This window comes from Bos javanicus, chromosome 1 (genome assembly GCF_032452875.1).
Source record: "Bos javanicus breed banteng chromosome 1, ARS-OSU_banteng_1.0, whole genome shotgun sequence".
Taxonomy (NCBI): domain Eukaryota; kingdom Metazoa; phylum Chordata; class Mammalia; order Artiodactyla; family Bovidae; genus Bos; species Bos javanicus.
In genome coordinates this window covers 77,398,368-77,412,160 of record NC_083868.1, presented here as the reverse complement: position 1 = coordinate 77,412,160, position 13,793 = coordinate 77,398,368, and the positions used below count along the sequence as shown (strand labels likewise).

Sequence of the window (13,793 nt, the reverse complement as noted above, 5' to 3'; positions counted from 1 at the left end):
TAGTATCCTCATAGTTCAAACCGGGCTGTTCAAGGATCAGTTGTACTTCTGTGTCAATGCTGACCTAAATGAACTCAAAATATTTTTTCTTTTTTAAATTAACTTCTCACAAGAAGCCAGGGAAGTAGGTATCCCCATTTTCCAAATAAGGAACTCATATGTACACATGTGAACTTTTCCAGTGTCATATAATAAAAGGGAGGACTCTTTTCAATACAAGCCTCAGTTCAGTTGAGTTCAGTCACTCAGTCTTGTTTGACTCTTTGCGACCCCATGGACTGGAGCACGCCAGGTTTCCCTGTCCATCACTAACTCCCGGAGTTTACTCAAACTCGTGTCCATTGAGTCAGTGATGCCATCCAACTATCTCATCCTCTGTCATCCCCTTCTCCTCCCGCCTTCAATCTTCCCCAGCATCAGAGTCTTTTCAAATGAGTCAGTTATTCTCATCAAGTGGCCAAAGTATTGGAGTTTCAGCATCAGCATCAGTCCGTCCAATGAATATAGGCCTGTTTCACGTCAAAAACCAAAGTTGTGAGAAGTGAATGAGAACTCGAGTTTTGTCACAGAAAAACTTGGATTCAGATTCTGACTCTTTACTTACCAGCTGGGGGATCTTAGATATACCATTTAGCCATTTAATCAGTGATCCTATTACGAAAAGGAGAACATTTAGCTCCATCTAGGATTTCAAAGAAATCTGAAATGGAAAAATGGCATTTTCCCTTAACATTTGGTAAACATTGAGTACAGGTCATGTAAAATCTCCCCAAAGACATCCCTCCCTGTTCTGTTCCACACAGAAACTGAGTGGCCCTGTTACCCTGGGCCTTATCATGACAGAAGTGTCTCAACCTAGTATGGGGCCTCTGGGTGAAGAATGACCAAGATCTGCTTCTGAATGATTGGTTTTACTACAGAGACATGGATTTCAGAGAATGCAACATGCATGTTTGTTTCATGTAAACTCCTTTCACATATGGGGCCCTCTCAGACTTTAACTTACTGTTCTTGCCTTCCTTTATTAATTTTTGCTATCATCACTCCATCTTTCTCCATCTATTTCTGCATTTCCCTCTCTATGGTATGAATATTTGTGTTCCCCAACATTCCTATGTTGAAACCTAGTTCCCAAGGTATTACAAGGTGGGCATTTGGAGCTGATTAGGTCATGAAGAAATGAATTCATGCCTTCATAAAAGAGGTCCAGAAATTACCCTGCAAAGTGAGAGGTTATAGCAGAGTATGACTCTCACCAGACACTGAAACTGCAGGTACCATGTTTCCCAGTTTCCAGAACTCTAAGAATTAATAGATAATGTATTATCTAGTACATGCAGGTACCATGTACTCCCAGTTTCCAGAACTCTAAGAATTAATAGATAATGTATTATCTAGTACATGCAGGTACCATGTACTCCCAGTTTCCAGAACTCTAAGAATTAATAGATAATTAATAACTTGTTTATAAATCACCAGCATATGGTCTTCTGTTATACCAGCTCAAAAGGACTGAGATGCCCTCTGAGCTTCTCTCTCTCTCTCAATCTCACAATCATTCCTTTTTCTTCTGATCCCCTCTCATTTCTCCCACTTTCCAGTATCCTATAAGGTGGCATTCTGGGTTTGAGTCAAGCTGTTTTCAAAGAGAATATGTGATAAAAAACTAACCCCAAGAAAACTAAGAGTTGCAGTGGATTACTTTTAAGTGACTGAGTTCGGGTACTTTCCAAGTTGAATAAAAAATACATTAATTCTGGAGTTTGGAGTTCACGATTGAAAGGTGTTAGCTTGTATTGCTAAAGTAACCTATGCTGTCATATTTCAATAATAAGTAGAGAGAAGTTAGTCACTCTGGTCTTTCCTGCAACTTGAACTAGCCTAGCCATGAGGGAAGACCAGCTAAGGAATATAAGCCAAGTGATTTGCATCTTGGAGAAAGAGATTCTATTTCGATTGGAATTCCCCTCATAAAAGGTATCAAGCTAAAGCCAAACTTTTTCATAAATATGATTCATCAGTGGGCCCAGTGCCATCTAGCATATGTTGTCAAACACTTGATTTGTACTTGTCTAATCTTAACGTCCAGATATTCTAAATATGGCTTCAGGTTTAAGTCAGTGATTCTCAAAATAGGGTGATTTTGACTCTGAGAGACATGTTGCAATGTACAGAGACATTTTTGGTTGTCACAGCTTAGAAGCAATATGAAGTGTGTTGCGACTGCTGTCTGGTAGGTAAAAGTCAGGGATGATGCCATCCTAAAATGCAAAGGACAACCTATCACGACAAAAATCAATCATCCCAAATATCAGTAAGCCAAGGCTGAGGAACTCAAACTTAAATACCTACTGATCCAAAAACCTGCAGACTTCATTGTGTGACTGAGACCTTGGTCATCCTATAGAAACAATGACTGTGAAAATCTCCTTCCCTAGTAGCATTTCTAAATGCCTTGGGCTACAATCAAATGGTGATTGTTGATCCTGGATTCAGCCTGAAAAATATTACTAAGAAATAATTTTTACTTCAGTGGGGAAATAATTTTTATGGCTTTCTGGATTAGTTTTTGATACTATAATTTGAGATCATTTTTGAAACCAGCCAAATCTGGCTTTAAGGTAATCCACTGTGTCTGGTGTCCTAATTATGTGTTGATTTCTTCATGCAAGCCTATTGATCTTGGCAAAGTGAAAACTAGAAATTTAGCATTCAAGCAGAAAGAATAAATCAAAACTGGCTCAATTAGCTTTACTGTGATTCAGGGTTTGTTAACAGCTCCTCTGTTTTGTTTCAGATTTATTTATTTTATCATGTCTTTTGCTTTTCTCCATTCCTTTTCCAGAGTTCCAATATAATTACACTGTAATCTTCAGCAGTGTCTCATTGCTTGCAGAAAAGCTGAATCTATTATTTGTAGATAATGAATTCCAGCAGAATCATTTTGATAGCCCTGAACTTCTGGAAAATCTGACATCTTGGATCTCCCTCTTTCTGGCTCTTATATCTTAATTTCCCTTCCAAAGAAGATTCTTTGCTCATTCATTTTCATTAGGTTTATTGGAGAACAGTATTAATCCAGGATCCTGTTTCTGAGCTTTTCCCAGAAGTGGGCAGAACAGTAGTGCAAGGAATAACATTCATAGGTAGCTTTTATTTTCAAGGTATATCTCATTTGGGAAATAATGTAAGTGGCATGCTATGCATATGATATTAACCTTGGCAAGTTCAGGTATTCAGTGTGTGTCTCATAAATAGTGGTCATCAGCAATGTCACAGAGGTAGGAATCAGGGTTCTTAGATTCTAATCCTGGTTCTTCCATTAAATTTCTGGATACCTGTGGACAACTTGATTCTTTTCCAGAGTTTATTTTCTCTTCTCTAAAATGAAAGAGTGGGAGCACATATGTTCTATGAATGTGGCAGGAAGCAGTTGCAGAAAGATGCGGACCCAAGAGGAGAGGGAAATGAATATCTTTCCCAACATATACCCAACTCTTGCACAGATCGTATGGGTGAAAAGGACATAAAAAGAATTTCATAGAAGTAGATGCCTATGTCTATGTATCAAATTAAATAAGAGGCTCTCTGGGCTTCATTTTATTAGAACCAGAACCCTGACATTACCTGGACTGCTACTTGCTTCTCTCTTCCCTTGATTGATTTCCTCAACCTGCTCCTTGGCAGATGTAATTTCACTATGGAGATCAACAGGACAAGGAATGGGAAAGAGAGAGATGTAGAAAGAAAGTAAAGCAGAGAGGGGTGTAGTTAAGTGAAATCGGCTTCTGATCATAGCCGGCAGCTCTCCTCAGTACTAAACCCCCCAAATCATACACACAGCACTGAAACATATCACACAGAAGGCTGACTCCAGCTCTTTTTTTTTAAATGTGTTTAGGACACTTGGCAAATGAAGGCCAGCCCTCATGGAAATTACATAGCTAGGAAGTCAGCAGGAAAGGAGGGATGAATAAAAGAACAGAAAAAGAATTCTAGGAGAAAAGCTGAATGGAAAAAAAGACAGGAGAAATTATCTTTTTCCTAATGAGAAATGCAAAATTTTCCACCAGACGACTGTGACTCTTGGCTAAGTGGCCTACCTCTTATGTAAATGAAAATGCAGGGTGGGCGGGGCAGTCCAGGAAGCTGGGCCTTGTGTCTGCTCCATCTCTGGAGGCACCAGGTCCACTGCAGGTCTCAGTGGCACCACTCACTTACCAGACTGCCCCTCTGGAGGTAACCATGCCCCTTCCGAGCACTGTGCATGCATCCTAAGTCATTTCAGTCTTGTCCAATTCTTTGCCCACCATTCTCCTCTGTCCATGGAATGGGTTGTCATTTCCTTCTCCAGAGGATCTTCCTGACCCAGGAATCAAACCAGCGTCTCTTACATCTCCTGCATTGGCAGGCAGGTTCTTTACCACTAGCGTCACCTGGGAAGCCCAGAACAGCAGTGGACATCTGAGCCAGCTCCACTTGCTGATCCTCCTAGATTCATTACGGAACCTTTGAGGCCATCAGCTACCAAGTAACAACGACAGACTTTATGATTTCTGAGGGTCCTTCCGGCTGTAGTATTTTAATGCTTTTAATAATTATCACTCCTCATTCTTACAAGACCACATTTCTTAGGCAAAATATGTATTTTTCCCTCTCTCACCCTTACTTCACTGTCCCAAACCAACTATTTAACTTGAAGAGATAGAGAGTTGAACAAGATATTCCCTTGGAGTCCCTTCTAGTTCTCTAAGATCTTTACTCAAGTCCTTAGTAGTACAAAAGAATCATTATTACACCAAATCAAAAGAATTTTCATTTTAGATGAATCCATCCACCTTTCAAAAATTTTTAAATTCCATTCACAAAGCAAGCTGACATTTCATCAAACATTCCCAAAAGAATTTCACACACCTATCCCTTTGGAGTTTATCACTGAGCAAATGATATTCATGACAGAATACATTTGAGTCTCAGAGATGGAATCTGTGAAGAGAGACAAGTTGTTTATTACTTCCTTTTATTCAAACCTATAAAGAAATCCCTTTATAGGTTTGAGATTTGGGAAAAGTTTTTACCAGACTAAAATAGGAGAAAACCTGTTAGCAATTGCTCTCTTCATTTAACTGAATTTTAAGCTACCATTTGCCAGTCACAATGAGTGATTGATAAAGAGCTGACTGGGCCTTCATAAAGTCAGCCTCGGAGCAGGAAACATCTCCTTAGCTAAGGAGGACCTAAGAGCTGGCTAAACCAAAAAGTTCCCAGGTTTCTTTCCTAACTAGTGGGACAGAAAGATGATGACTAGTGGATTTTGATAAATCAAGCCTGGAAAAAAAAAAAACTGTAATAAGAAGAAAGAAAAAAAGCCACATCCCTTGAGGAAATAACCACTAGGAAATTTCAAAACAACTATTTCCAGAAGACATAAATTCAACTCCCTATTTGAAATAATTTGTGGACAAAATGTATGTAGTCTACAGATGGGTTAAAAAGAGATTTTAATATGAGACTTGGGAAAAGCTTTTATTCTGAACTAAAATAATATATATCCAGCACATATCATGTGATCTAGGTTTCAAACTCATTTTTCTTAAGGCATTCATCTAGAAGGAGAAAGAAATGGATAAAGCAGAAAAAGAGTGAGGAAAATCTTTGAGCTTGCTTTTTTTTTCTTTTTTAGAAAACACTAATAAAATAAATTATGGTCAAGAAAAAGGAATTTGGGGGAGATGACTGTAGGAGGGAGATAGAATTGCCTAACTTAATTGCATTTCCCCCCCACCCCCGCCTCTAATCTTAAGAAGAAAAACAAATGTCAAATGGCACACAGTTCCAGTTTAGAAACAAAACATGGAAGGACAAGCTTGTTTTAAGTAAAAATAAAAAAATAAAAATAAACAGCACTGGATATCTTTTTTTTTTTTCCCCTTTTACTAAATGGCTGGGAACACTGAAAGAAAAACAGATACTGTCAAAGTATTCCTGATTGTAAAGTACACAGATAAGGCAAAAAGAAAAGGATCTCTCTTACGTTTATTTAAATTCCACAAATGTACATAAAGCAGGCACAGCGTGTCAAGAATTTTCCGAAGCATAGTTTTAGAAAATAAGGATTAAATTAGAGAAAAGATGGAGAGGGAGGGAAAGGAAGTTTGCAACATTAGCCAGAACTTGCAAATGGAAAAGAGTGAAAAGTCAAGCAGTCTACAGTTCTGTAACTTTCTTCCCCAACTGACCAGCCACGAAATCTGATAACTAATACGAGAAGACTTCCTATCACCATGCAACAATCTTTCTCAACAATATTTTGTACACAAGCAACCAAGCTATCATTCATTCAAAAACATAAGCTGAGCATTTACTGCTACCACCCCCTGTTTTAGGTATTTGGTTGGGGTAGTGGGGATATAGATGCTAAGACTGAACTCAGACCTGCTGCTGCTGCTGCTGCTCCTGCTAAGTTGCTTCAGTCGTGTCTGACTCTGTGAGACACCTGGCTCCCCCGTCCCTGGAGTTCTCCAGGCAAGAACATTGGAGTGGGTTGCCATTTCCTTCTCCAATGCATGAAAGTGAAAAGTGAAAGGGAAGTCACTCAGTCACGTCCGACTCTAGCAACTCCAAGGACTGCAGCCCACCAGGCTCCTCTGTCCATGGGATTTTCCAGGCAAGAGTACTGGAGTGGGATGCCATTGCCTTCTCCGTAACTCAGACCTAATGAACCTAAATCTCCAATTTTAAATTATATTTTTAATGCCCAGGTGATTCATAATAATTATCTATCTACTGATCTTCCAGATCTGGAAACTCCTTCGTTAGGAGGTACAAAAGTGACTATGACCATTCTGTGATCTCCAGGAGCTCACATAAGTGATAACAAATACATGAATTTCTCCAAAATAATGTTAAAAATGAAACATGATATGAGAGGATCATATTCTTTACTGCAGATATTCAGAGGAGGGAGAAATAATGGACTGTTGGCGGCTGCCGATTGAAGAAAAGAGGATGTCACAGAAATAGGTACATTTGTGCTTCCCACATGTTACTAGTGGTAAAGAACCCACCTGCCAATTCAGGAGATCTAAGAGATGCAGATTCGATTCCTGGGTCAGGAAGATCCCCTGGAGAAGGGCATGGCAACCCACTCTAGTATTCTTGCTTGGAGAATCCCATGGACAGAGGAGCCTTCAGGACTATAGTCCATAGAGTCACAAAGAGTTGGACACAACTGAAGCAACTTACAGAGAAGGCAATGGCACCCCACTCCAGTACTCTTGCCTGGAAAATCCCATGGATGGAGGAGCCTGGTGGGCTGCAGTCTACGGGGTCACTAAGAGTTGGACAGGACTGAGCGACTTCACTTTCACTTTTCACTTGCATGCACTGGAGAAGGAAATGGCAACCCACTCCAGTGTTCTTGCCTGGAGAATCCCAGGGATGGGGGAGCCTGGTGGGCTGCTGTCTATGGGGTCACGCAGAGTCAGACACGACTGAAGTGACTTAGCAGCAGTAGCAGCAGCAGCAGAAGCAACTTAGCACATATGCTCATGCTTATATAGTTACCATTTGAACACACAGAGAAGGAGGTGGGAAAATCTACTACTCTTATTATAACTAATCTACCACCACTACAACTAAGTCTGCTACTATTATAATTAAACATACTATTATTATAACTAATAATAAGAGACACATTTCCAGTGTTTCTGGAAATAGACATAGGCCCTGTTCTGGGTGCCTTATGTAAATCCTCTCTTAAACCTAAACCAACCAGTTAGGTTCTATTATTTCTATTATCTACAAGATGGGGAAACTAAAGCTTAGAAAGTTTGTGTGAATTTTTCAGTCACAGAGCTGGAGATTGAAGAGCTAAAGTTCAGTCTCAGATTGATCCCATTCCAGAGCCTCTACGCCTCTCAAAAAAGAATAAACAAACCCAGATGTGCAAAAGTGTCAGACACAAAAGATTAAGCATCCATTGCTCCCTCTGGCTGAAGGATGGCAGAGTGAGGGAGAAACTGAGCCGGTAAAATTAAAGGTCAGATAGGCTGCAGTAAACACTGTGGGCTCTATACAGTAGCAAAGGGAAACCTGTGGAGGATTCCAAGCAGAGACTATTCTGATCAAAGCTTTATCTTAGATTTTAGGCTGTGATTTATGAGTTACATGATACAATCTGAAATAATAGAATTTGAAAGTCTAAAGAGTCTTGCCCTGCCTTTAAACAAAAAAGCGTGCTTGGTATCTAAGTAGAACTACCACCTCACCTCAGAGGAATTACCAGCATGCCAAGACTTAAGGAAGATTCTATAGAACAGCCCTGAAGATAAATACAACGAAAGTCTGTTACCCCACAGCACAAGGACTGACTCATTCCTGGAGCTGTCCAAATCTGGCAAATGGATAGCCCGGGGACTCAGCATTCTGTGGGATCCGAGGTTATCCCAGGGGGCAGTGGGTGTGCACAGGCATGATCAGTTGTTGGCAGAGCCCAGACCTCTGACTCCCAGTCCTATACTCAATTCATCAAGGCAAATCACACGTGACACTGGGTAAGCCCCTTTTCCTATCTGGATTCTCCTTTCCTCATTATGATGAGAGAAATTGATATCAACAGGCCTTAGATTTCACAATTCTCAATCTCTCCCTTCCAATACTCTAGCATAGAGAATCCGCTTCCATTAGTTGCTCACTAACTGGAATTTGGGGGAGCAACAGCATTTCTGGAGAGCTCCCAGAGTTTGCAAACCCCTAGCTGAGAACAAATACATTTCCTTATCTCTAGAAAGTCTACTAGCTCTAACTGTATCACAGGATTCACGATCTCAAATCTTAGTTACAAAGTCCTCACTGAATTCCATCTGGCCCAGGATTATCCTTTTCAAGTACAGAGCGCATCACTGATGTCCAAAGTAAGTCAGCAACACAAGATACTGTGATCATATGCAGGCATATTCAGGGAACCCATCTGCCATCAGGGAATGAACACTTTAGAATTCAAACCTGTCAGAGCCCAACAGTACTCTGTTATTTTCAGAATTTTGGTTTGTGCTCAGAAGATTGTGTGTGTATGTGTTTATGAGTCAAATTTCCAAGAAGCCAAGCAAAGGCTAAAAGTGTGGATTTCTTGTGTGGAGGGAACACCTTATTTGATGTTCATAGTCTTGATGACTCCAATTCACCAAAAGTGAATTTCCAAAGGGGTCAGAAGACCTCCTTAAGAGATCATCGATTCTGTAGACCCAAGAAACTGTGCCTATTGGAGTAGAAATGAACAGGAAGATGCAAGATGTGTTCTGCTCTCAGAAACATTGGTGGTAAAACAGAAATTAGCACATGAACTCACATATTTTTTAAGGGACTTCAACTTCACTGGTTCATCAAACCACACCAGGTAGTTTACCCACAGAACTACCCATGAGCAACTAACTCCTGTAATCAATGTACTGCAAAAAACTGAGGCATGTTAAACCTATGGCTTCATCTTCTTTGACTTTCAACAGGAGATGGAAGCAGGAGCATGATAAATGTTAACATTAGCAGTGAAGCAAGGGTAATTACAGAACCAAAGACACTCACATTCTGAGAATTACCTCACGGTTATTTATTTTTATAGGAGTGAAAATAAATACACATTCCTTTCCCAGACCTGAAAAAGGAAAATGTACCCAAGATGTGTGACAGAACAATCAGAGGGACTGCCAACCTCACATCTGAGACTCCTGGGAAGACAGTTACAGGGACCAATCTGGACCACCCACATTCTGCTCTGGGAACCAGCCGAGTGTACCTTCAGCTGTTGGGTACTCACAGGCCCCTATCTGCCTACTACTGACTGATTTCTCTAAGACTACCCAAAACTGTGATAATCATTTAAGAGAAAGCAGATTTATAATTAATACATGTCTCAGCAAATCCTTAAGGATGCACAAGCCAGTGGAAGACATATGCTGAAAAGAATTCCGGCTTTCTCCTTATTGCTTGCCCAAAATACTAAATCCAACACTTTAGCCAGGGCACTGTGAGTTACGAGTGAGTTACAGTTATAATTTCCTGATCTCCACCAACAACTGCAAATCTGCAAAGACCTTGTGGGATGAGCTGCAAAAGACATCATATCTGCACCTTGTGTGTACTGTCACCATCCCAGAAATGCAGCCCAGTCCAGTGGCTGGCATGACCAACCAACCCCCAAAGCTGCCACTTCAACAGCTGGAGAAGAGACGTTGACAAAGGGACAAAGAAAGACAAAAAGGGGGAGAAAGTATAAGTTCAGAGAAACATAGGTAAGAGAGAGTGGGAGAAACACAGGCTAAATTGTCTCTGCTGAAGCATCCACATGGATCTTCAAAATCGTGACTGTGGGGAAAATGTCAGTACACTGTTTACCTCCCGTCACTAACTTCAGGCAAGTTGAATACACATAAATAAAACCAGAAGGAAGGGGCATCTGATGGTGAACAACTCAGTGCAATGCTAACTTCCAGAAATAGAAGTGGTCTATCAAATGACAAAGAGTCAGCACTTTGGGTATTTTAAGTGAGACTACCTCGCACAGAGCCACCCCTTACACGCATAACTCCTCTTTAACCTTTGATCTTCCCTTTTTGTGTAGGTGCAGGGAGAAAAAGGAATGGGATTCAGAGCAAGTCTACCTTTAACTCAGCTGTTCTGGGAACACTCCGTGTTAAATGTCAAAGAAAAGGTGCACACTAGCCTGTATGAGGGATGAGGGAGCTGAGATGGAACGAGCTGAAGCTAGACCAAGAAACGAAGCGAGAGGAGATCTTACACTAGATCCGGTTCTGCCATCGTTCAGACATTAGTGCTGAATGGGTACATTTTATCAGTGCAGTCCTCTTTTTGAGAGAAGAGGATGCCTTAAGAGCTAATGGCTTGCCCAGATTCATCTAGTCTTGGTTACAGAGCTCAGCTCGGGCCACCAGATATCTAGATTCACATACAGACAGAACCGTTCAAGGAGACCCAGTCTGACCCGCTAAGGAGCCGCGCGACGGCCAGGAAGACTGGAGCCGCGGGAGGGCTCGAGACATCTCTGAGGCGCGGGAGGGCGTGAGGTGTGCGCTCTGGGTACCTTGATGTAGGCCCGCTGCAGGTAGTTGTAGGGCACTCTGCGCTGGAAGTCGCTGCGCACATCCTCGCTGGCGCGGTGGCGGGACGCGGGGCCCCCTAGGCGCTGGCTCTGGCAGCTGCGGTAGCAGCGCGCCCGCTCGAGCAGCGCGCGGAAGAAGGGCAGCTCGGCTCCCGGGCCAGCGCCGGGGGGCGCGAGCGGGCGGCGGGCGGCGCAGTGGCGGGCGCAGCGCGCGCGGATCTCCCGCAGGCGCCGGTGGCTGCGCAGAGCTGCTTCCAGGTCGCGCACAGCCAGCTCGTAGTCCCCGCTGTAGTAGGCGGCCACGCCGCTGGCGTAGAGCAGGTCGAAGGGCTGCAAAGGCCCGGGCTCGGGTTCCCGCTCTGGGTGCCGGCTGTCCGGGGGGCCGCACCACAGCGGCGGCGGCAGCAGTAGCCAGGGTAGCAGCAGCGGCAGCGGCGCCCAGATGCGCTCCCGCATCCTCCGTGGCGGACGGGCGCCAGCCGGCCACGCTCGCAATCGGCTCCTGGCACCTGGCGTCCGGGTCGCGTCTCCCGGCTCCTCTAGCGCGATGGCCGGCCCCGCCGCCAGCCGGCTGCCCTGCGAGCCTCAGGTGACCGGCGGTGCTCGGCGGACTGAGAGGCGGAGGCCGGCTCGGACGGCCGCTCTTAAAGGGACGCCCACAGCTCACACGCTCCTCCTGCTGCCCGAGCCTCCGCAAGCCGCTCGCCGGCGCTCAGCGCGCGCCCAGCAGGCTCGGGCCGCAGCCTCCTGGAGGCCAGAGGCAGACACCCTGGTGTCAGCCAGAGAGCCAACGCCACTGGGGGCCAGCCAAGGAGGGGCCGGGGAGGCGAGCCTGATGTATGGGTTACCTTCGAGGTTGCAGAATGGACATGATGACTCCCTTTTCTTAGAGAGGAAGAAAAACCAGATTAGTGACCTTAGAGCTCTCATTGTTTGTAATTTGTGATTTCGCTGTTTGTCCTCCACCTTCGTGTGAAGTACTGAAGCTCCAGCTCAGACTGTAGGAAAGCCCTGGAGGGCCACTTGGCCCCTTTGGGAGGCTTGAGGAGGAAAGTGCTTAGTCCACGTTCACAGAACTGTGAAAGGCAAAGGAAGGAGTCAACCCTGGGCCTTTGGAATCAAAGCTTACTGCTTATTCTCTTAGGGAAGGTCCCACCCTTGCTTCTCAACCCACTTTGTATGGATGTGCGTCCATGCATTAGGGCCGGGAATAGGGACAAAAGGACAATGAACAGCCCACTTCTCTGTGTAGAGGAGGGCATTACAGGACCCAGAGAATTGTTGGAATGGTTATACTTACATCCTGCCTCCGTCAGGTTACCAACCCTGTAAACTTGTGCACTCGAGTCTAGTTTCCTCTTCTTCTAGGACAGACAAATATCCCAATATGTCCAATGGTTTTAAGATATAAATTATTTTTGCAAGAGCTGAACAAAGAGGCAATTTAATAAATCCAGTACCCCTAGGACTTAAGCGGTGAGCATCAGCCTAGGAATGGGAGAGCTGTCAGAATGGCTGCCAAACTCCAAAGGACTAGCTGGAGGCTTTCCTGTTCCTCTGTTTCTCTTCCCTTAAAAATACCTCCTGAGCCAAGGTGTTCCCTTCATTCCTGTTCTTTGGCTTCACACTCTTACAAGGATTCCTGAGAGCTTATGCACTGGACCCTTGACTCCAGTCTGCCTCCTGGAAGCATTCCTGTGGTATCCTAGTACTTGTAGCAGTTTCACTGGAGTCTCCCTGGGCACTGGGATGGTGAATGAGAGAGAAGGGCAACAGGAAAGAACACTTATCACATAGTTGTTATGAAGTCCCCAAAGAAGGCTTTTATGTGGGATCACCACCATGCCCTGAAGGCTGCCAGAGTTTCATGCTAATTCCTTCACTCATTTTGTTGGGTTTGACCACTTTGGCCATAAACAGTCTTGGCTCTGTAATTCCAAGGGACCCCAAAGAATCTTGCTCTTACTACTTTCCTCCCCCAAACGTCACTGGTGTGAGGCTTATTCCACTGATGGAGAATCTCCACTTTGGAGCTGAGTATGTACTGAATACTTCGGATGTTCAGTATTCCAGAATTTGAACTTGGGTCATACGCCCAGACGTTTGCTCTAAGGATTGTCTCTCTTTTCAGATAAAATCTTTGGAGTCCAGAGTTATTAACCAACTTGTGGAAGGTTTTGAAGCACAATGGCTAGGAAATCCTGCTATGGGACTGAAGGCAAAGCACCAGGATGCTTTACTATAGATTATCTCTACATTCTGTAACATGTACACATCATTTAATACATGCCATTTAAATTTACATCTTTGTATAAATACTCTCAAAGTAGGTATTTTGGGGGAAGGGTTATAATATAAGGTAGAATGCTAGACTAGATGGCACATGTTAGACTAGATTCAAAGCGCTATAGAAACACAGAGCCTGCAAAGATTGAAAGCTTATTGGTTGTAGCCTTACTAAACTTTCTATTGATCCCCAAAGTGACGTGTGCTATCAAACCTTCTTCATGTTTTATTGTTATAAGGAAAAACAAAATCTGACTCCATGTTGTATGTGTTTCTTTTACTTTAACCTTTCTTTCCCTATTGTTTTTGTCCACTAAAATGATACTGTCCATACATAATGGCTTGCCTTGGAGAACCCTGCCCCCTGCTTAAACGGTAAATCAGAATGCCT

At 43.4% G+C, this 13,793-nt stretch overlaps 1 protein-coding gene across 1 annotated transcript in view; it reads right to left on the bottom strand.

The window, feature by feature from the left end:
* The window catches only part of P3H2 (prolyl 3-hydroxylase 2), a 177,622-nt gene extending 165,957 nt beyond the window's left edge, over positions 1-11,665 (bottom strand). Inside the window, exon 1 of the mRNA XM_061413072.1 lies at positions 11,099-11,665. Within this exon, the coding sequence (XP_061269056.1) occupies positions 11,099-11,572 (474 nt within the window). The 5' untranslated portion in view covers positions 11,573-11,665. The remainder of the gene's footprint in view (positions 1-11,098) is intronic.
* Between the last annotated feature and the right edge of the window lie 2,128 nt (positions 11,666-13,793).